Below are 22,545 nucleotides of genomic sequence, written 5' to 3'. Positions count from 1 at the left end.
ACAGCGCCGCCTGCAGGAGGAGAGCGGTAATGACCGGCATCAGGGAGTCTGTGCCGCAGCGCCGCCTGCAGGAGGAGAGCGGTAATGACCGGCATCAGGAGTCTGTGCCGCAGCGCCGCCTGCAGGAGGAGAGCGGTAATGACCGGCATCAAGAGTCTGTGCCGCAGCGCCACCTGCAGGAGGAAAGCTGTAATGACCGGCGTCAGGAGCCTGTGCCGCAGCGCCACCTGCAGGAGGAGAGCGGTAATGACCGGCATCAGGAGTCTGCCACAGCGCCGCCTGCAGGAGGAGAGCGGTAATGACCAGCATCAGGAGTCTGTGCCGCAGCACCACCTGCAGGAGAGCTGTAATGACCGGCGTCAGGAGCCTGTGCCGCAGCGCCACCTGCAGGAGGAGAGCGGTAATGACCGGCATCAAGAGTCTGTGCCGCAGCACCACCTACAGGAGGAGAGCTGTAATGACCGGCGTCAGGAGCCTGTGCCGCAGCTCCACCTGCAGGAACAGAGCGGTAATGACCGGCATCAGGAGTCTGTGCCACAGCGCCGCCTGCAGGAGGAGAGCGGTAATGACCAGCATCAGGAGTCTGTGCCGCAGCACCACCTGCAGGAGAGCTGTAATGACCGGCATCAGGAGTCTGTGCCGCAGCGCCACCTGCAGGAGGAGAGCGGTAATGACCGGCATCAGGAGTCTGTGCCGCAGCGCCACCTGCAGGAGGAGAGCAGTTATGACCGGCATCAGGGAGTCTGTGCCGCAGCGCCACCTGCAGGAGAGCGGTAATGACCGGCGTCAGGAGCCTGTGCCGCAGCGCCGCCTGCAGGAGGAGAGCGGTAATGACCGGCATCAAGAGTCTGTGCCGCAGCACCACCTACAGGAGGAGAGCTGTAATGACCGGCGTCAGGAGTCTGTGCCGCAGCACCACCTGCAGGAGAGCTGTAATGACCGGCATCAGGAGTCTGTGCCGCAGCGCCAACTGCAGGAGGAGAGCAGTTATGACCGGCATCAGGGAGTCTGTGCCGCAGCGCCACCTGCAGGAGAGCGGTAATGACCGGCATCAGGAGTCTGTGCCGCAGCGCCAACTGCAGGAGGAGAGCAGTTATGACCGGCATCAGGAGTCTGTGCCGCAGCGCCACCTGCAGGAGGAGAGCTGTAATGACCGGCATCAGGAGTCTGTGCCGCAGCGCCAACTGCAGGAGGAGAGCAGTTATGACCGGCATCAGGGAGTCTGTGCCGCAGCGCCACCTGCAGGAGAGCGGTAATGACCGGCGTCAGGAGCCTGTGCCGCAGCGCCGCCTGCAGGAGGAGAGCGGTAATGACCGGCATCAAGAGTCTGTGCCGCAGCACCACCTACAGGAGGAGAGCTGTAATGACCGGCGTCAGGAGCCTGTGCCGCAGCTCCACCTGCAGGAAGAGAGCGGTAATGACCGGCATCAGGAGTCTGCCACAGCGCCACCTGCAGGAGGAGAGCGGTAATGGCCAGCATCAGGAGTCTGCCGCAGCGCCACCTGCAGGAGGGGAGCGGTAATGACCGGCGTCAGGAGTCTGTGCCGCAGCGCCATCTGCAGGAGGAGAGCGGTAAGGACCGGCATCAGGAGTCTGTGCCACAGCGCCACCTGCAGGAGGAGAGTAGTAATGACCGGCATCAGGAGTCTGTGCCGCAGCGCCATCTGCAGGAGGAGAGCGGTAAGGACCGGCATCAGGAGTCTGTGCCACAGCGCCACCTGCAGGAGGAGAGCAGTAATGACCAGCATCAGGAGTCTGTGCCGCAGCGCCACCTGCAGGAGGGGAGCGGTAATGACCAGCATCAGGAGTCTGCCACAGCGCCACCTGCAGGAGGAGAGCGGTAATGACCGGCATCAGGAGTCTGTGCCGCAGCGCCACCTGCAGGAGGGGAGCAGTAATGACCGGCATCAGGAGTCTGCCGCAGCGCCACCTGCAGGAGAGCAGTAATGACCGGCATCAGGAGTCTGCCGCAGCGCCACCTGCAGGAGGAGAGCAGTAATGACCAGCGTCAGGAGACTGTGCCGCAGCGCCACCTGCAGGAGGAGAGCGGTAATGACCGGCATCAGGAGTCTGCCACAGCGCCACCTGCAGGAGGGGAGCGGTAATGACCGGCATCAGGAGTCTGCCGCAGCGCCACCTGCAGGAGAGCAGTAATGACCGGCGTCAGGAGTCTGTGCCGCAGCGCCACCTGCAGGAGGAGAGCTGTAATGACCGGCGGCGTCAGGAGTCTGTGCCGCAGCGCCACCTGCAGGAGAGCGGTAATGACCGGCATCAGGAGTCTGCCACAGCGCCACCTGCAGGAGGAGAGCGGTAATGACCGGCATCAGGAGTCTGTGCCACAGTGCCGCCTGCAGGAGGAGAGCGGTAATGACCGGCATCAGGAGTCTGTGCCGCAGCGCCACCTGCAGGAGGAGAGCTGTAATGACCGGCATCAGGAGTCTGTGCCACAGCGCCACCTGCAGGAGGAGAGCGGTAATGACCGGCATCAGGAGTCTGCCGCAGCGCCACCTGCAGGAGGGGAGCGGTAATGACCGGCGTCAGGAGTCTGTGCCGCAGCGCCACCTGCAGGAGGGGAGCGGTAATGACCGGCGTCAGGAGTCTGCCGCAGCGCCACCTGCAGGAGGAGAGCGGTAATGACCGGCGTCAGGAGTCTGTGCCGCAGCGCCACCTGCAGGAGGGGAGCGGTAATGACCGGCATCAGGAGTCTGCCGCAGCGCCACCTGCAGGAGGAGAGCGGTAATGACCGGCGTCAGGAGTCTGTGCCGCAGCGCCACCTGCAGGAGGAGAGCGGTAATGACCGGCGTCAGGAGTCTGTGCCGCAGCGCCACCTGCAGGAGGAGAGCAGTAATGACCGGCGTCAGGAGTCTGTGCCGCAGCGCCACCTGCAGGAGGAGAGCGGTAATGACCGGCATCAGGAGTCTGCCACAGCGCCACCTGCAGGAGGAGAGCGGTAATGACCGGCATCAGGAGTCTGTGCCGCAGCGCCGCCTGCAGGAGGAGAGCGGTAATGACCGGCATCAGGAGTCTGTGCCGCAGCGCCACCTGCAGGAGGAGAGCAGTAATGACCGGCATCAGGAGCCTGTGCCGCAGCGCCATCTGCAGGAGGAAAGCGGTAATGACCGGCATCAGGAGTCTGCCACAGCGCCACCTGCAGGAGGAGAGCGGTAATGACCAGCATCAGGAGTCTGTGCCGCAGTGCCGCCTGCAGGAGGAGAGCGGTAATGACGGGCATCAGGAGTCTGTGCCGCAGCGCCACCTGCAGGAGGAGAGCTGTAATGACCGGCATCGGGAGTCTGTGCCGCAGCGCCACCTGCAGGAGGAGAGCGGTAATGACCGGCATCAGGAGTCTGTGCCGCCTGCAGGAGGAGAGCGGTAACGACAGGCATCAGGAGTCTGTGCCGCAGCGCCACCTGCAGGAGGAGAGCTGTAATGACCGGCGTCAGGAGTCTGTGCCGCAGCGCCACCTGCAGGAGGAGAGCGGTAATGACCGGCATCAGGAGTCTGCCACAGCGCCACCTGCAGGAGGAGAGCGGTAATGACCAGCATCAGGAGTCTGTGCCACAGCGCCGCCTGCAGGAGGAGAGCGGTAATGACCGGCATCAGGAGTCTGTGCCGCAGCGCCACCTGCAGGAGGAGAGCTGTAATGACCGGCATCAGGAGTCTGTGCCGCAGCGCCACCTGCAGGAGGAGAGCGGTAATGACCGGCATCAGGAGTCTGCCACAGCGCCACCTGCAGGAGGGGAGCGGTAATGACCGGCATCAGGAGTCTGCCGCAGCGCCACCTGCAGGAGGAGAGCGGTAATGACCGGCGTCAGGAGTCTGTGCCGCAGCGCCACCTGCAGGAGGAGAGCGGTAATGACCGGCGTCAGGAGTCTGTGCCGCAGCGCCACCTGCAGGAGGAGAGCGGTAATGACCGGCGTCAGGAGTCTGTGCCGCAGCGCCACCTGCAGGAGGAGAGCAGTAATGACCGGCGTCAGGAGTCTGTGCCGCAGCGCCACCTGCAGGGGGAGAGCTGTAATGACCGGCGCCAAGAGTCTGTGCCGCAGTGCCACCTGCAGGAGGAGAGCGGTAATGACCGGCATCAGGAGTCTGCCACAGCGCCACCTGCAGGAGGGGAGCGGTAATGACCGGCATCAGGAGTCTGCCGCAGCGCCACCTGCAGGAGGAGAGCGGTAATGACCGGCGTCAGGAGTCTGTGCCGCAGCGCCACCTGCAGGAGGAGAGCGGTAATGACCGGCGTCAGGAGTCTGTGCCGCAGCGCCACCTGCAGGAGGAGAGCGGTAATGACCGGCGTCAGGAGTCTGTGCCGCAGCGCCACCTGCAGGAGGAGAGCAGTAATGACCGGCGTCAGGAGTCTGTGCCGCAGCGCCACCTGCAGGGGGAGAGCTGTAATGACCGGCGCCAAGAGTCTGTGCCGCAGTGCCACCTGCAGGAGGAGAGCGGTAATGACCGGCATCAGGAGTCTGCCACAGCGCCACCTGCAGGAGGAGAGCGGTAATGACCGGCATCAGGAGTCTGTGCCGCAGCGCCACCTGCAGGAGGAGAGCGGTAATGACCGGCATCAGGAGTCTGCCACAGCGCCACCTGCAGGAGGGGAGCGGTAATGACCGGCATCAGGAGTCTGCCACAGCGCCACCTGCAGGAGGAGAGCGGTAATGACCGGCGTCAGGAGTCTGTGCCGCAGCGCCACCTGCAGGAGGAGAGCGGTAATGACCGGCGTCAGGAGTCTGTGCCGCAGCGCCACCTGCAGGAGGAGAGCAGTAATGACCGGCGTCAGGAGTCTGTGCCGCAGCGCCACCTGCAGGGGGAGAGCTGTAATGACCGGCGCCAAGAGTCTGTGCCGCAGTGCCACCTGCAGGAGGAGAGCGGTAATGACCGGCATCAGGAGTCTGCCACAGCGCCACCTGCAGGAGGAGAGCGGTAATGACCGGCATCAGGAGTCTGTGCCGCGGTAATGACCGGCATCTTGAGCCTGTGCCGCAGCGCCATCTGCAGGAGGAAAGCGGTAATGACCGGCATCAGGAGTCTGTGCCGCAGCGCCACCTGCAGGAGGAGAGCGGTAATGACCAGCATCAGGAGTCTGTGCCGCCTGCAGGAGGAGAGCGGTAATGACGGGCATCAGGAGTCTGTGCCGCAGCGCCACCTGCAGGAGGAGAGCTGTAATGACCGGCATCGGGAGTCTGTGCCGCAGCGCCACCTGCAGGAGGAGAGCGGTAATGACAGGCATCAGGAGTCTGTGCCGCAGTGCCGCCTGCAGGAGGAGAGCGGTAACGACAGGCATCAGGAGTCTGTGCCGCAGCGCCACCTGCAGGAGGAGAGCTGTAATGACCGGCGTCAGGAGTCTGTGCCGCAGTGCCACCTGCAGGAGGAGAGCGGTAATGACCGGCATCAGGAGTCTGCCACAGCGCCACCTACAGGAGGAGAGCGGTAATGACCAGCATCAGGAGTCTGTGCCACAGTGCCGCCTGCAGGAGGAGAGCGGTAATGACCGGCATCAGGAGTCTGTGCCGCAGTGCCGCCTGCAGGAGGAGAGCGGTAATGACGGGCATCAGGAGTCTGTGCCGCAGCGCCACCTGCAGGAGGAGAGCTGTAATGACCGGCATCGGGAGTCTGTGCCGCAGCGCCACCTGCAGGAGGAGAGCGGTAATGACCGGCATCAGGAGTCTGTGCCGCCTGCAGGAGGAGAGCGGTAATGACAGGCATCAGGAGTCTGTGCCGCAGCGCCACCTGCAGGAGGAGAGCTGTAATGACCGGCGTCAGGAGTCTGTGCCGCAGCGCCACCTGCAGGAGGAGAGCGGTAATGACCGGCATCAGGAGTCTGCCACAGCGCCACCTGCAGGAGGAGAGCGGTAATGACAGGCATCAGGAGTCTGTGCCGCAGCGCCGCCTGCAGGAGGAGAGCAGTAATGACCGGCATCAGGAGTCTGTGCCGCAGCGCCACCTGCAGGAGGAGAGCAGTAATGACCGGCATCAGGAGCCTGTGCCGCAGCGCCACCTGCAGGAGAGCGGTAATGACCGGCATCAGGAGTCTGTGCCGCAGCGCCATCTGCAGGAGGAAAGCGGTAATGACCGGCATCAGGAGTCTGTGCCGCAGCGCCACCTGCAGGAGAGCGGTAATGACCGGCATCAGGAGTCTGCCACAGCGCCATCTGCAGGAGAAGAGCAGTAATGATGACCGGCATTAGGAGTCTGTGCCGCAGCGCCGCCTGCAGGAGGAGAGCAGTAAGGACCAGCGTCAGGAGCCTGTGCCGCAGCGCCATCTGCAGGAGGAAAGCGGTAATGACCGGCATCAGGAGTCTGTGCCGCAGCGCCACCTGCAGGAGAGCGGTAATGACCGGCATCAGGAGTCTGCCACAGCGCCATCTGCAGGAGAAGAGCAGTAATGATGACCGGCATTAGGAGTCTGTGCCGCAGCGCCGCCTGCAGGAGGAGAGCAGTAAGGACCAGCGTCAGAAGCCTGTGCCGCAGCGCCACCTGCAGGAGGAGAGCGGTAATGACCGGCATCAGGAGTCTGTGCCGCAGCGCCACCTGCAGGAGGAGAGCAGTAATGACCGGCATCAGGAGCCTGTGCCGCAGCGCCATCTGCAGGAGGGGAGCGGTAATGACCGGCATCAAGAGTCTGTGCCGCAGTGCCGCCTGCAGGAGGAGAGCGGTAATGACCGGCATCAGGAGTCTGTCCCGCAGCGCCATCTGCAGGAGGAGAGCGGTAATGACCGGCGTCAGGAGTCTGTGCCGCAGCGCCGCCTGCAGGAGGGGAGCGGTAATGACCGGCATCAGGAGTCTGTGCCGCAGCACCACCTGCAGGAGGAGAGCGGTAACGACCGGCATCAGGAGTCTGCCACAGCGCCACCTGCAGGAGGAGAGCGGTAATGACCGGCATCAGGAGTCTGTGCCGCAGCGCCGCCTGCAGGAGGAGAGCGGTAATGACCGGCATCAGGAGTCTGTGCCGCAGCGCCATCTGCAGGAGGGGAGCGGTAATGACCGGCATCAAGAGTCTGTGCCGCAGTGCCGCCTGCAGGAGGAGAGCGGTAATGACCGGCATCAGGAGTCTGTCCCGCAGTGCCGCCTGCAGGAGGAGAGCGGTAATGACCGGCATCAGGAGTCTGTCCCGCAGCGCCATCTGCAGGAGGAGAGCGGTAATGACCGGCGTCAGGAGTCTGTGCCGCAGCGCCGCCTGCAGGAGGGGAGCGGTAATGACCGGCATCAGGAGTCTGTGCCGCAGCACCACCTGCAGGAGGAGAGCGGTAACGACCGGCATCAGGAGTCTGCCACAGCGCCACCTGCAGGAGGAGAGCGGTAATGACCGGCATCAGGAGTCTGTGCCGCAGCGCCGCCTGCAGGAGGAGAGCGGTAATGACCGGCATCAGGAGTCTGTGCCGCAGCGCCGCCTGCAGGAGGAGAGCGGTAATGACCGGCATCAGGAGTCTATGCCGCAGCGCCGCCTGCAGGAGGAGAGCGGTAACGACCGGCATCAGTAGTCTGTGCCGCAGCGCCGCCTGCAGGAGAGCGGTAATGATTGTTGTCGCCACCTGTAGGAGGAGAGCGGTAATGACCGTTGGCAGGAGATGGGCGGTAATGACTTGTCGCCACCTGCAGGAGATGGGCGGTAATGACTGGCATCGTCCACCTGGTGCTGTAGTGTCAGTATCTCATTGCTTATTACCCCTTTTCTACAGACCGGACCATCAGACATCTTCCTGGACGAGTGTCCGCCTTTTACCAACGCCGGGGTCAGAACTATGGAAACCAGCTCAGATCACTGCCACCACAACAGTCGTCCTCTTGTTAAAACCGTCCTTCCGCTGTTGCCATAATGATGGGGTCTGTGTGGCAGGAGCGGCCATGCAGGAGCCTGGGACAGCTGGGTGACGCCGCGGGCTCTGGGGTGGTTGTCGCGCAGCTTCCAGGATGATGACTCCAGTACGGGGGAGTTTTTAGTTTAAGGAGAAGTTTCTTTAGGAGATTTTTTTTTTTTTAATCACTTTGTGTAAAAAACATAAAATCTTCAAAATAACAAAAACTTTACAAAATCTAAAATGACAAAAACATTAATAAACTTTACATGAACCCGGACGATTCCGGGGGGGAAAAGATAAAACATCGGGGAAAGAAGATTCTATTTTACAAACTATACACAAGTCCCATCCGAAGCTGCAGCGATGGTCACGGGGTGATGGCTGCTCCTCGCCCCTCAGGAGCTCTGGACGTCCCAGACCAGCACTTGGTTGTAGGCCGCGGTGAGGAGAAGGTTCCCTGATGGAGACACCCGGCACAGGTGGACGCCATCGTCGTGAGCGGAGAAGTCCTGTCGCGTGCCGGCCGCGGAGTCGATGACACGCAGGAGCCGCTCTGAGATCAGACACCACATGGTTACACTTCTCGCCATTTCCTCTCCCTCTTCACGCCGTCAGTGAATGGGAAAAGCTGCTCGGATCCAACGTGTGTCACAGCTGAGGGTTTGTTACAGTTGCATCCAGTCTGCTCAGCAGCACCAGGCTGCCTGCTGTCCTGTTTGTTACAATGTATCGGTGCAGGGAGCAACAATCACAGCGCTGTCTACACTGGATAACACTGTAGCAAACCCTCAGCTGTGAAGTGCGACCTTGGAATGTGAACAGTTCCCTTCACTGACAGCAGAGATCTTTCTCCCCTGGACTTACCACTGCTGCCCATCACCAGGAGCGATGCCGCCGGCGACAGGGACAGAGACATAGCAAAATGGGACAGAGGGATCCGGAGCAGAACCTGCAGGAAAGACGGGGAGCCAAGTCACACGCTGGATGTGGCGGGGCAGGACACGAGCGCCCACCGCGGGCCGGCAGGGCACGAGCGCCCACCGCGTGACGGCAGGGGCAGGAGACGAGCGCCCACCGCGTGACGGCAGGGGCAGGAGACGAGCGCCCACCGCGTGACGGCAGGGGCAGGAGACGAGCGCCCACCGCGTGACGGCAGGGGCAGGAGACGAGCGCCCACCGCGTGACGGCAGGGGCAGGACACGAGCGCCCACCGCGTGACGGCAGGGGCAGGAGACGAGCGCCCACCGCGTGACGGCAGGGGCAGGAGACGAGCGCCCACCGCGTGACGGCAGGGGCAGGAGACGAGCGCCCACCGCGTGACGGCAGGGGCAGGAGACGAGCGCCCACCGCGTGACGGCAGGGGCAGGAGACGAGCGCCCACCGCGTGACGGCAGGATCTGCAGCAGCCATGGTCAGTACCTGCTTCTGGGCCAGGCTGTAGAACAGAGCCTCCTTCTCCATCCCGAACCCCGTATACACTACCGTACCAGGCTGCCATGGACAGAAAGCAGCAAGGGTGGGAACTGGCGACTCTGCGTCCTGTATAGAAAGACAGAGCCGTCACCCTGAGCTCCACTGCACCTTATACTCTAGTCACAGCCAGAGCTGCATTCACAGAATTCTAATAAACAGAGCGGCAGTGCAATGCATTCTGGGAGACTTAGGAATCCATTGTACACCTATTATACCTCACCAGCAGGTGGCGCTACATCGTCACTGCTCGCAGGAGAGCAGCGGTACTGCGTATGCATCTCCGGAGATAACGCCACATATCAGTGCCGCCCTCTGGTGTCACTGCTCACCTTCTCACTGTCCGGTGCTGGGAAGCTCAACCAATCCAAGAGCTCACACTTATCCTTCGCCCAATCAGAGGCCCAGATGCTCACGCGCCGATCTAAACTGGCAGCCAACCAGATCTCTCCACCATGAAGGCCGAGCTCTTCAGGCTTTGTAAAGAAGGAGTTAATATCAAAGTGGAGGAGGGGTGGGGGAGACGATCGGAGGAGGGGTGGGGGAGACGATCGGAGGAGGGGTGGGGGAGATGACGATCGGTGGTGATCGGGGGGGGGGGGGGGGGGGGGGGGAGATGATAGAGGAAGGAGGAGATGATGATCAGAGGTGATTGGGGGAGATGATGATCGGAGGAAGGGGGAACGATCTGTGGGGGGGGGGACGATCAGGGCTCTCCAGCGTGTTACCTTCCTGGGGGAGAACTGGACGGTGCTGATTGGCGCTCCCTTGTGATCGCTCAGCACTCGGATGGTCATTCCTGTCCGCGGGCTGCTGACCGCCATCAGACCGTCCTTCCCGCCGGACACTAGAACGTCACCTGTGATGATAAGATGCGGTCACCGCACGCTGTTGTCACGTCTGCACCGAACCACGGGAGCTCGGCTACATCACTGACCGCTGAGGGAGAAGGCGACGGCGGTCACGGCACACGGGTGGGGATGGATCTTCATCTCCATCTCAGTCTTCATCACACTGAAGAAGCGGATGGTCCCGTCACTGTACCCGGCCGCTATCCTCTGCCCGGACGACGGGTGGCGGCTCCAGTCCAGGCACAGACAGCTCTGCGGGAGATCACCGGGGTCAGGGAGCTGGGTAAAGCCCCCTACGTATAGGGCAGCGGGGGTCCGCCGTTACCTGGTTGAGGACTTGGAATTGCAGGAGTAGCTCGCAGCTGTGTAGTGACCAGACGCGCACGCTGCCATCCTCCCCGCACGTGGCGCAGTGCGTCTCCCCTGGACCCACCACCGCACCTGTCACCTGCGGGATCACAAGACATGGAGTCGCCAGCCTCTGCCATCGCTCGCTCACCGGTAGTCCTCTCGCGTCCTACCTTGTTCCTGTGACCGCTGATGAGGCGGATGCTGGTGTTCTCCTCCCAGTTGATGTACCACACGGTGCCCGCCGTGGTGCCCACGATCCCCATCTCCAAGGAATCATCAAATGTGGCGCTAACAATGGCGCCATCCAGAGTCATCTCTTGTTCCATGAGGACGGAGGACGAGCTAAAGAGAGAAATGGATATCTGCTACATATACCACAGCGCTGTCACCCTTCACTGTCCCCAGGACGGGGTAAGCGGCAGACTGACACGGTGACGCCCGGCAAGTACCTGGCACCGGAGCCCTTCTCCCGGAGTTCCTGCACGGCGGCCACAGACCACAGCCGGATCCTGCGGGTGTTGCTGCCGGTCAGCAGCCGGTTCCCCCTGCACAGCAGGATGCCTGTGGGGCAGATCGTAGGAATGAGCACCCGGTAACACCCGTATGCGGCATCTGTGGCGGGCAGAGCGGGCGCTCACCTATCTCCCCCTGATCGGCCTCCCAGGTCATGAAGCAGCGGTGGGTCTGAGCGTCCCACACACACACCTGCCCCGTACTGCAGCCGCTGTACAGCAGGGAGGTGGGGTTGTAGGTCAGCGAGGTCAGCTCTGCAGTGCCCACCTCGTCCGGGATGGCCGCACTGTACACCTGGAACAGAAGGGACCACGCTGAGGACGGAGGCAGGACAGGACTCCGTCCCGTACTCCTCCTCTGCTCAGCCATCTGGGATTTATGGGGTCATAAGCTCACAATGAGGCCGGTAGGACCCCAGGGACTTGCTGCTGCTGACGATGGAGCATAATGGGCATTACCTTCATTTGACTCGATGTCCCGTTCTCCACCCGCCAGAAATTCACAGTCCTGCTGCCGACACAAGCAAAGGTGTCGGCGTGCAATGGGTTAAAGGCGGCGGCGTGCGCGGGGTGGGACAGCGTGCTGCGTGCCAGCATCTCATAGGTCCGGGTGCTCCACAGCGCGAGGCTCCCATCTCTGTAGTCACCTGCATCACAGGAGATGGCGTGTGGCTTAATGGGGTTGCCCACAACATTGATGACCCCATCCTCCGATCATTGGGGGTCCGACACCCTGAAAAACCAGGCGGTGTGATCCTCCGCGATCTCGCATCCCTCTTACCCACAGTGAGGAGCAGACGGTCATCCCTGGAGAAGCTCATGGCCTGGACCTCGGTGCGGTGGAGCGTCAGGATACGGAGACACGATCCTCCCGCTGTGTCCCAGACTCTGATCTGACAGAGAGAAGAACCGTCCCCGGAGGCGGAGGCCAAGACCTGTGCGGAGGATGAAGGTGAGGTGTTGGCAAAAGGCGGAGGACAAGGGGAAGGCAACATCAAGGTGCGGAGGGGGAGGCGTCAGCAAAAGGCGTTCGCGAGTAGGAGGCGTCAGCGAGGCGGACAAGGGGGAGGCGTCGGCAAGCTGTGAAAGACGAGGGGGAGGCGACGGCGAAGAGCAGAGCACGAGGTGGAGGCGACGGCGAAGCATGGAGGACGAGGGGGAGGCAACAGCAAGGTGCGGAGGGGGAGGCGCCAGCGAAAAGAGTTCGCGAGGTGCGGAGGACAAGGGGGAGGCATCGGCAAGGTGTGGAAGACGAGGGGGAGGCGACGGTGAAGTGTGGAGGACGAGGGGGAGGCAACGGCGAAGCACGGAGTATTACGAGGGGAAGGCGACAGCAAAGCGCGGAGTACGACGAGGGGGAGGTGACGGCAAAGCGCGGAGGCAACAGCAAGGTGCAGAGGGGAGGCGTCAGCGAAAGGCATTCGCGAGGAGGAGGCGTCGAGGCGAGGAGGACAAGGGGGAGGCATCGGCAAGGTGTGGAAGACAAGGGTGAGGCGACGGCGAAGAGCGGAGGACAAGGGGGAGGTGACGGTGAAGCGTGGAGGACGAGGGAGAGGCGACGGCGAAGCGCAGAGGAGGGGGAGGTGACGGCGAAGCGCGGAGTACGACGAGGGGGAGGCGTCGGCCAAAGGCAGAGGTGTTGGCAGCATTGGGGGGACGGCCACACAGGAAAAGCAGGAGACCACTCACCGTTGCGTCGTGGCTCAGCGCCAGGGTGGAGATCTCCTCGCTGTGTCCGAGCCAGTGACGCTGGGATCCAGAATGCAGATCTTCCACCACAATGATGCAGCCAGAAGTGTAAGCGAAGAACCCTGCACGGGGAGATCGGGGGGCCGCACTCACTCACTTGCTGCCATGAACTGTGACGCTCACATTCGGAGACTGATACTTCTCACAGCTGAGGGTTTGTTACAGTTGCATCCTCTGTGAGTTAATCACATCGGCAGCAGATATTTCTGAGCCGGTTCGGGTCATAGAATGGATACAACTGTAACGACCCCCCCAGCTGTGCGCAGATAGTGAATGGAAAACCTGCTGAGATCTAACATCAAGTATAAACCTTGGTGCTTATCTTTACAAGCCCAGGAGCCCCTACACTGGAGGAATAGTGGGGGCTTCTGCCGCCCCGGACGCCGGTCCCACGTCGTACCTGTATCCGGGCTCCACACCACGTTCCCTCGGCCATTACCGTTGTACCCGATGGCGGCTCTGAGCACCAACCTCTCCTGCCCGGCCGGAGGATGGCACGCTGCCTAGACATCAAGGGGACGAGAAAGTGAGCAAGGAGCCCGTCACCTCCACACGGGGGACGTGGCCCCTCTGGTCTCGCCGGCATCACTGGCGCACTCTTACCTTGGTGGTGCAGGAATTTTTGAAGCGAGGGGTGAAGTGCGAGTAGACGTCAGGACGTGGGGGTTCCGGGCGCAGATCTACGAAACAAAGAGAGGTCTCTAACTGGTTGTAACACTACAGCTCCCAGCATGCCCTGACAGCCGCGGGCTGGAGACCCCCGTCACTAGTGTCGTACCTTGGTCGGTGCCCCCTCGGTTCCGGGTCGGCCGGTTTTCTATGATGATCAGAGACGATTGTCCGTCACTTTCCCCCGGATCTTGGATTTCGACCTCTTCTACCTTTGACTCCAGATCATCACTCCCATCATCCGACTCTGTCCAGAAGAGAAGCAGATTAGGGATAACCACCATTATCCGGGAGAGGACAGAGCGAGTGCGGGACCCCTCACCTGTGTGCTCCGCGCCCTGCACGGGGCTGATATCCAGGCGGGGAGGAGAGGAGATACACGGACGCGGCGCCGTCACCCGTGGCATCCCACTGGAGACGAACGTGGAGTCTCTCCTCTGATCACCACCATCTGCTGTGTGACAACATTTAAAGGGCCGGTACGGTAAAATAAAGAGTTCTGCAGCTTCCTATTATAATGTTGTTTCAAGATCTCTGCTTGTTGTCAAGTGACCAAATGTTATTGATGCAGGATTGTACCGTCCCTTTAAAACATAAGAGCCCCACTTACCTGCGCTGGAATGGAGGGCGAGGGGCAGGCGCCCCCTGATGGAAGGCTGGCGAACAGCGGGCAGACCCCCGGCACAGCTGCGGATAGCAGAGCGTTACATCTGTATCATCTACCAGTCAGTGAATAGAAGCAGAGTGTGGCGCTCCGTACGATACTCCACCTGGTGTCCGCGGTGTCAGCGTCAGCAGCCGCCTCGAAGCTCCAAATAAAGATGGCGTCTCCGGCGGTGATCACGTGCCGCTGATCCGGGGAGAACTCCGCTTGCTGGATGGGTTCGGAGTGTCCGATGAAAACCTGGAGGAGCAAGACGTAGTGAACACAGAGAGGGCGACACAAGATGGAGTCCTGGCATCGCAGCGTTACCTGCGGGCGCGAGGTTCCCGCCAGCCGGTGGTCCCACACCTTCACCACCCGGTCCCCGGCCGTCACCAGGTAGCGGGCATCCGCACTCACTGCCAGCGAGGAGCAGTAATCCTTATGCACATGTGTGACCTGGGGGGAGCAGACACATGAGATGTGGTCGGCAGCGGCCCCCCATGTACGGCTCAGGCAGGACCCCGTGCTCACCTCTCGGCTCAGCCGACCAGTCGTGGGGTCCAGCCACAGGATCTTATTTCCAGAGGTGGACACCAGGAGCGGGTAAGGACGAAGGGGGCTGAAGGTGAGGCCCAGAGCGCTGTCCAGTGTGGTGCTGTCCAGGTCCAGGATACTGACATCAACCCGCAGGAGCTGGAAAACAGCAGCATTAATTAACTGCAAGAGCAGCGCTTCTTAAAGGGGTAGTCAGTCTGGACGACGAGGTGATCAACGACCATCATCATATGGGGGAATAAGGTCTTTTCTGGAGATTTACCTCATCTAACGTGCGGCCATCCATGACGGTCACCGTGTATTCTGTGGGTCCGACAAAGGCCAAGAGACGACCATCTCTGCTGAGGGACAAAGCCTGCGGCCCCCGCTCCGGGGTTTTACACACCACGTTACCTGAGGGAAAATGAGGTACAATATGAGAGGGCGGCCTGCCTGCAGCATTCTCAGCACCTCCGCTTGCTGCTCTACGGATCCAGTCTTCGACACGAAACTGCTGGGTTTGTTACAATGTGTCGGTGCAGGTCTGGAGTCCAGGACTGGTGCTGCGGATGACACACTGTAACAAGGACATCAGCTGTATAACAGGGATCCACTGAATCCACAAGAAGGGGAACCTAAGTGGGGACCCCAAGCCTAGACTGTATTTGGAGGGAAGTTGCACAGCAGATTTCCCCACTGACCGAGCACCCGCACGACGTGCTGCTCTCTGTGCCCGACACTGTACAGGGCGAGCGACCCCAGCAACCCACAGCTGTACATCAGACCTCCGTCCGGGGAGAAGAGAAGGCCGGTGATGGCTCCGCGGTGCTGCCTGGTAGGAGAAGAACGAGTCAGAGAGGTGGAGACCGGTCCCAGGCCGATGTGCGGCCCCCCTGTACTCACCTGTGTTCTGCCTGCAGAGTCGTAGCTGCCACATCAAAATACCGGACCACCCCGTTGCTGAAGCCGCAGACAAGGGCCGGACGGATGGGGTGGAAGGCCACCGTGCACGGAGTCTCCTCACTGGCCGTGAAGTCGTACAACTGCAAAGATCAGACCGAGCGGTGAAGCGTCGACGCGTCCCAAAATGCATCAGAGCCACAGCGGAGCGTCCAAAAACGCAGCAGAGTGGAGCCGCGTCAGCGCGTCCCGCACAGAGCAGAGCCGCGTCAGCGCGTCCCGTACAGAACGGAGCCGCGTCAGCGCATCCCACACAGAGCGGAGCCGCGTCAGCGCGTCCTGCACAGAGCGGAGCCGCGTCAGCGCGTCCCGTACAGAGCCGAGCCGCGTCAGCGCGTCCCGCACAGAGCCGAGGCAGAGTCGAGACTTAGGCACGGGGAGCCGCTACCTGCTGGAGGGAAGCAATGTCCCAGATCCGGATTGTGCGGTCCCCGGACACCGTGGCGATCTGGCCGTGACACGTAGAGAAGGCACACAGAGCGTCGGTGTGAGAGCGCATGAGCGTCTGGTAACCCCGCGAGGGAATGTCCAGGACCCCGACTTCTCCACTTTTAGTAGAGGACAGGACACGCAGACCATCCGGGCTGATGGACACAGAGCTCAGCGGACCCTCGTGCTCTGCAGGGCAGACATGTGTCAGCAGTATAAATCCGATATGTGGCCCCTATAGAGACCGGATTCACCTAAACTCACCAGCCTCTAGGAAGACCCCAGAGAAGTCTAAGGGCCACAGGCGCAGGTAGCCGTCCTCAGAGCCGGTGGCGCAGTAGGTGGCAGAGACACAAAGGCTGTTTATTGCAACGCCAGAACCTGGTGGTGAGAGAGACCCCCGTCAGGGAGCGGAGCGGGTCCCCGAATACCAAAAATCTCTATGATCATAGTGAACAATATGGCGGCGGCCGCATTATGTGGTGGTCTTACCTGAGCTGAAGGTCATCTTCTCCCGCCGCTCCCCGTGTGGTGACGCAGGCTGCTGTAGGCGGCGCACATGACGCAGCACCACGCTCTTGTAATCGATCTCCAGGATGTGGCCACTGCGGCTGCAGACATAGCTGCGGATGACAGGACAGAGATAACACACAAGCCCCGGGGTCCTGCGCCCACGATCACTCACTGACCCCTACTTACAGCGTCCGCTCGTCAAGTTCTCTCTCCGGACTGTGCCCAACCTCAAACGCCAGGTCTGTGAATTCCAGGTTGTGGTACTCGGCCAGATTCACCGGGCAGGACCGCAGTGCGCCATTGCGTAGTCGCCATAACCGGACATTGCCCCGACCACAGGACACCATCCTGGCGACAGAGAGGACACAAGACCGTGAAGGAGGGGAAGCCGAGGTCTAACTGCCCCCAAACCACCACTGAGGGGCCGCATCACACCAACATGGCCGAAACACAAAGTACCTGGTGTCATCAAAGAAGACCATCTTCATAGTCTGTATATCCACATCTGTGTGAGCCTTCGCCAGGACGACAACCTCACCACCACGGCCGGCCCGAGACGTGTCCCACACCACCACCATCTGAGGGGAGAGAACGACCTCGGACACACCCTCGGAGCAACCGTCTGCACACACCCCATATTATACCCCAGAGCTGTACTCACTATTCTGCTGGTGCAATCACTGTGTACATAAATTACATTACTGATCCTGAGTTACATCCTGTATTATACCCCAGAGCTGCACTCACTATTCTGCTGGTGCAGTCACTGTGTACATACATTACATTACTGATCCTGAGTTACATCCTGTATTATACCCCAGAGCTGCACTCACTATTCTGCTGGTGCATCACTGTGTACATACATTACATTACTGATCCTGAGTTACATCCTGTATTATACCCCAGAGCTGCACGCACTATTCTGCTGGTGCATCACTGTGTACATACATTACTGATCCTGAGTTACATCCTGTATTATACTCCAGAGCTGCACTCACTATTCTGCTGGTGCAGTCACTGTGTACATACATTACTGATCCTGAGTTACATCCTGTATTATACTCCAGAGCTGCACTCACTATTCTGCTGGTACAGTCACTGTGTACATACATTACATTACTGAACCTGAGTTACCTCCTGTATTATACCCCAGAGCTGCACTCACTATTCTGCTGGTACAGTCACTGTGTACATAAATTACATTACTGATCCTGAGTTACATCCTGTATTATACTCCAGAGCTGCACTCACTATTCTGCTGGTACAGTCACTGTGTACATACATTACATTATTGATCCTGAGTTACATCCTGTATTATACTCCAGAGCTGCACTCACTATTCTGCTGGTACAGTCACTGTGTACATACATTACATTATTGATCCTGAGTTACATCCTGTATTATACTCCAGAGCTGCACTCACTATTCTGCTGGTGCAGTCGCTGTGTACATACATTACATTACTGAACCTGAGTTACCTCCTGTATTATACCCCAGAGCTGCACTCACTATTCTGCTGGTACAGTCACTGTGTACATACATTACATTACTGATCCTGAGTTACATCCTGTATTATACTCCAGAGCTGCACTCACTATTCTGCTGGTACAGTCACTGTGTACATACATTACATTATTGATCCTGAGTTACATCCTGTATTATACTCCAGAGCTGCACTCACTATTCTGCTGGTACAGTCACTGTGTACATACATTACATTATTGATCCTGAGTTACATCCTGTATTATACTCCAGAGCTGAACTCACTATTCTGCTGGTACAGTCACTGTGTACATACATTACATTACTGATCCTGAGTTACATCCTGTATTATACCCCAGAGCTGCACTCACTATTCTGCTGGCGCAGTCACTGTGTACATACATTACATTACTGATCCTGAGTTACCTCCTGTATTATACTCCAGAGCTGCACTCACTATTCTGCTGGTACAGTCACTGTGTACATACATTACATTACTGATCCTGAGTTACATCCTGTATTATACCCCAGAGCTGCATTCACTATTCTGCTGGTGCAGTCACTGTGTACATACATTACATTACTGATCCTGAGTTACATCCTGTATTATACCCCAGAGCTGCACTCACTATTCTGCTGGTGCAGTCACTGTACATACATTACTCACGTTCTTCCCGTGTCCGTCTTTCCCGACTCCGCACAGTCCAGCTCCGCTGTGTGAGAAACTGGAGGACATGATATGACAGAGTGAGTGCAGTACCCGCTCGGCTCTGCTGGGGGCAGAGTTCCCCTGTGCAGTACTGACCTGAGGGAGGACACGGAGTGGACGTGCGTCCTGAACATGGCGATGCAGCCGCCTTTCTCGAAGTCCCAGAGCCGCACCATGCTCAGGCTGCCCGTCTGTGCGGAGGCCAAGAGGGAGCAGCTGCCATTAAACGCCAGGGCCGACACCTGCAGGAAGAGGAGACGGTGATGGCGGCGATCAGCGGCAGAGAGCAGCAGCAGAGAGCAGCGGCGGAGAGCAGCAGCAGCAGAGAGCAGCGGCACAGAGCAGCGGCAGTCGCAGCTTGTACCGGGAGCGCTCTGGGCCTTGTACCTTGTCAGTGTGACCCAGGAAGAACCGCTGATCTCCGCTCCGCACATTCAGCACCACAATAACAGCATGGCAGGGGTAGACCACCGAGCCGCCACAGCCGGTCCAGAGGGCCTGCAACACAGGAGGATGGGAGTAGTGGTACTATCAGGACACTACAGGGGATGTTGGGAGTAGTAGTGGTACTATCAGGGCACTACAGGGGATGCTGAAGTAGTGGTACTATCAGGAGACTACAGGGGTTGCTGGGAGTAGTGGTGCTATCAGGACACTACAGGGGATGCTGGGAGTAGTGGAGCTATCAGGACACTAGAGGGGATGATGGGAGTAGTAGTGGTACTATCAGGGCACTACAGGGGAGGCTGGGAGTAGTGGTACTGTCAGGACACTACAGGGGAGGCTGGGAGTAGTGGTACTGTCAGGACACTACAGGGGATGCTGGGAGTAGTAGTGGTACTGTCAGGACACTACAGGGGATGCTGGGAGTAGTAGTGGTACTGTCAGGACACTACAGGGGATGCTGGAAGTAGTGGTACTATCAGGAGACTACAGGGGATGCTGGGAGTAGTGGTGCTATCAGGACACTACAGGGGATGCTGGGAGTGGTGGTGCTATCAGGACACTACAGGGGATGCTGGGAGTAGTAGTGGTACTATCAGGACACTAAAGGGGAGGCTGGGAGTAGTAGTGGTACTGGTACTATCAGGACACTAAAGGGGAGGCTGGGAGTAGTAGTGGTACTATCAGGACACTACAGGGGAGGCTGGGAGTAGTAGTGGTACTATCAGGACACTACAGGGGAGGCTGGGAGTAGTGGTACTATCAGGAGACTACAGGGGATGCTGGTTGTAGTAGTGGTACTATCAGGACACTACAGGAGATGCTGGTTGTAGTAGTGGTACTATCAGGACACTACAGGAGATGCTGGTTGTAGTAGTGGTACTATCAGGACACTACAGGAGATGCTGGTTGTAGTAGTGGTACTATCAGAACACTACAGAGGATGCTGGGAGTAGTAGTGGTCCTATCAGGACACTACAGGGGATGCCGGGAGTAGTGGTGCTATCAGAACACTAAAAGGGATGCTGGGAGTAGTAGTGGTACTATCAGGACACTACAGGGGATGCTGGGAGTAGTAGTGGTACTATCAGGACACTACAGGGGATGTTGGGAGTAGTAGTGGTACTATCAGGGCACTACAGGGGATGCTGGGAGTAGTGGTGCTATCAGGACACTACAGGGGATGCCGGGAGTAGTGGTGCTATCAGGACACTACAGGGGATGCCGGGAGTAGTGGTGCTATCAGAACACTACAGGGGATGCTGGGAGTAGTAGTGGTACTATCAGGGCACTACAGGGGATGCTGGGAGTAGTGGTCTTATCAGAACACTACAGGGGATGCTGGGAGTAGTAGTGGTACTATCAGGACACTACAGGGGATGCTGGTTGTAGTAGTGGTACTATCAGGACACTACAGGAGATGCTGGTTGTAGTAGTGGTGCTATCAGGACACTACAGGGGATGCTGGGAGTAGTAGTGGTACTATCAGGGCACTACAGGGGATGCTGGGAGTAGTAGTGGTACTATCAGGGCACTACAGGGGAGGCTGGGAGTAGTGGTGCTATCAGGACACTACAGGGGATGCCGGGAGTAGTGGTACTATCAGGACACTACAGGGGATGCCGGGAGTAGTGGTCTTGTCAGGGCGCCCCCGCAGTCACTCACACATCGCTCGGTGCAGCCTCCGAAGCCGATGATTTTCTTCAGTTTCAGGATCGGATCAGGTAGAAGCTTCTGGAAGATAAAAGGTGATTGGGGCATTAGTTAAATGTGGTCCGTTGCCCCCCGGTGCGGCCCGTTGACCCCCGGTGCAGTCAGCCTGTGCTCTGTAGTTCTCACCCGGCCCTCGGGGTCCGCAGATAATGTCACTGGTCTGTGGGATGTGATGTGCGCGACCTGTGAGAGGAAAAAGGGTTAAATGGCTGCAACTGGCGGAGGGCACCCCAAGTACAACACGGCCCCCCGCGAGACAGGGTGAGCAGCATGAGGCGACGGGTGACCCCAACTCGCCTTCTCGGGGTCCGGGTGTCTGTGGATGGTGAGGTTCTGTCCTCTGGACGCGTACACATGGATCCCGCCATCGTCCTCCTCGCTGGCGCTGCTGCCCCCCTCAGTGTCTTCCCGCGGTCTCCTGTGTACAGACAGGTGGCGCTCAGGAACGGACTCCACTTGTACGGGGGCCCGGCGAGGAAGCTGAGGAGCAGAAAACGAAAAGAGTGAGGACAAGAGGGCATCAGCGAGCGCGGAAACATGGAGGAAGGACGCACCGGTCTGGGTGTCGTGATCTGCTGGATGAGGGAGACTCTGTCCTGCACTGGTTTACTGACTGTGACAGAGCGGGGGCGCTCCCGAGCAGGACTGCGGATCGGAGGGGCACCTGTGAGACAAGACACCAATATGATATACAGAAGCTCCAGAGCTGCGCTCCCTGACTGCAAATCACACAACAAGCTCTGAAGTCAGCAGAATAGTGAGTGCTAGAGTTGAGCGACTTTTGGTTTTTTAGGGTCCCGTTTCGTTTCGTGAAACCCGACTTTTCCAAAAGTCGGGTCGAGCAAGATCGTCCGATTATAGGGAAAAGTCGGGGTCGTCCCGAAACACGAAACCCAATGTAAGTCAATGGGGAATAAAAGTCGGCAGTGAGAGGAGGACAGGAAACACACCTACAGTGCCCATTTGAATGCCAAAAGCATCAATACTTCTTACTTAAGCTTGTCAACCTTAATTAACTTCATAATATAAGTTACGCACTGAAAAATGGGTGTTATTTGGCTAAAGTTGTGGGGGGGGAGGGCTGGCTGCAGGTTTTCATGTGCCCTGGGCGAAAGAGCGCCCCTTTAACACATACCACAACTCATCATGCTCCGATACGGCAGAGAAATAGCGGTATAGTACAATGAAAAATACCTCACTTTTTACATCTCATGACGAGGCCCATCTATTTCTCCATACAGAATCATTGGTCCCATATAATGTTTGAAACAGTATATGATGAGCTCCACATAATGCTACAGTATATGTTGGTCCCCATGGATGAAGCTCCACTGTCTTATGGGCCCAAATAATGCTCCAAACATAATGGGCCCCATTTCTAATGCTCTAGTGTATAATGGGCCCTGTAAATGCTGCTCCAGTGTCTGATGTCCACCTTTGGAATGTTCCAGTGTATGGTGGGCCCCATCTATCATTCTCCAGAGTATAGTGCTCCCCAAAAATTGCTGTCCCAACATTGAAAACAATCAAATAAGTCTCCTCGCTAGGGAATCCCTGTACTTGTCTGGACAGGTGCTGTAGCTTGCTTAACAGCTCGCCAGCCGTTCTCACGCCCAGTATGGATTGCACGTGATTGCACAAATGTTAGAAAGGGTACCGTATCCCCGGATAACATGTATGGATAGCGTACACATTCAAAATATATGTCTCAGGAGGC

General features: G+C 58.9%; 1 protein-coding gene across 2 annotated transcripts in view; it reads right to left on the bottom strand.

The window, feature by feature from the left end:
• Positions 1-7,954: 7,954 nt before the first annotated feature.
• Positions 7,955-22,545, bottom strand: part of WDR90 (WD repeat domain 90) — a 34,806-nt gene continuing 20,215 nt past the window's right edge. Inside the window, exons 8-43 of one of the 2 annotated variants that reach the window (XM_073558587.1) lie at positions 21,383-21,492; positions 21,126-21,308; positions 20,955-21,011; positions 20,781-20,849; positions 19,059-19,169; positions 18,768-18,913; positions 18,630-18,687; positions 16,940-17,058; positions 16,667-16,828; positions 16,460-16,590; positions 16,232-16,348; positions 15,927-16,156; positions 15,482-15,621; positions 15,280-15,410; positions 14,862-14,992; positions 14,576-14,737; positions 14,372-14,500; positions 14,169-14,302; positions 14,009-14,085; positions 13,721-13,852; positions 13,508-13,645; positions 13,333-13,409; positions 13,130-13,232; positions 12,670-12,791; positions 11,762-11,915; positions 11,440-11,627; positions 11,107-11,275; positions 10,918-11,029; positions 10,639-10,810; positions 10,443-10,565; positions 10,204-10,369; positions 9,995-10,125; positions 9,599-9,742; positions 9,216-9,335; positions 8,661-8,745; positions 7,955-8,349 (exon numbers count right to left, since the gene is read on the bottom strand). In XM_073558587.1, coding sequence (XP_073414688.1) covers positions 8,192-8,349; positions 8,661-8,745; positions 9,216-9,335; positions 9,599-9,742; positions 9,995-10,125; positions 10,204-10,369; positions 10,443-10,565; positions 10,639-10,810; positions 10,918-11,029; positions 11,107-11,275; positions 11,440-11,627; positions 11,762-11,915; positions 12,670-12,791; positions 13,130-13,232; positions 13,333-13,409; positions 13,508-13,645; positions 13,721-13,852; positions 14,009-14,085; positions 14,169-14,302; positions 14,372-14,500; positions 14,576-14,737; positions 14,862-14,992; positions 15,280-15,410; positions 15,482-15,621; positions 15,927-16,156; positions 16,232-16,348; positions 16,460-16,590; positions 16,667-16,828; positions 16,940-17,058; positions 18,630-18,687; positions 18,768-18,913; positions 19,059-19,169; positions 20,781-20,849; positions 20,955-21,011; positions 21,126-21,308; positions 21,383-21,492 — 4,691 coding nt within the window. In that variant the 3' untranslated portion in view covers positions 7,955-8,191. The remainder of the gene's footprint in view (positions 8,350-8,660; positions 8,746-9,215; positions 9,336-9,598; positions 9,743-9,994; positions 10,126-10,203; positions 10,370-10,442; positions 10,566-10,638; positions 10,811-10,917; positions 11,030-11,106; positions 11,276-11,439; positions 11,628-11,761; positions 11,916-12,669; positions 12,792-13,129; positions 13,233-13,332; positions 13,410-13,507; positions 13,646-13,720; positions 13,853-14,008; positions 14,086-14,168; positions 14,303-14,371; positions 14,501-14,575; positions 14,738-14,861; positions 14,993-15,279; positions 15,411-15,481; positions 15,622-15,926; positions 16,157-16,231; positions 16,349-16,459; positions 16,591-16,666; positions 16,829-16,939; positions 17,059-18,629; positions 18,688-18,767; positions 18,914-19,058; positions 19,170-20,780; positions 20,850-20,954; positions 21,012-21,125; positions 21,309-21,382; positions 21,493-22,545) is intronic. The other variant, XM_073558588.1, reaches the window with a different exon arrangement.

The sequence above is a fragment of the Dendrobates tinctorius genome, unplaced genomic scaffold, assembly GCF_039654945.1.
Source record: "Dendrobates tinctorius isolate UK_male_01 unplaced genomic scaffold, ASM3965494v1 ptg000257l, whole genome shotgun sequence".
In the NCBI taxonomy this organism is placed as follows: domain Eukaryota; kingdom Metazoa; phylum Chordata; class Amphibia; order Anura; family Dendrobatidae; genus Dendrobates; species Dendrobates tinctorius.
This window is presented reverse-complemented; position numbering and strand designations above follow the sequence as displayed.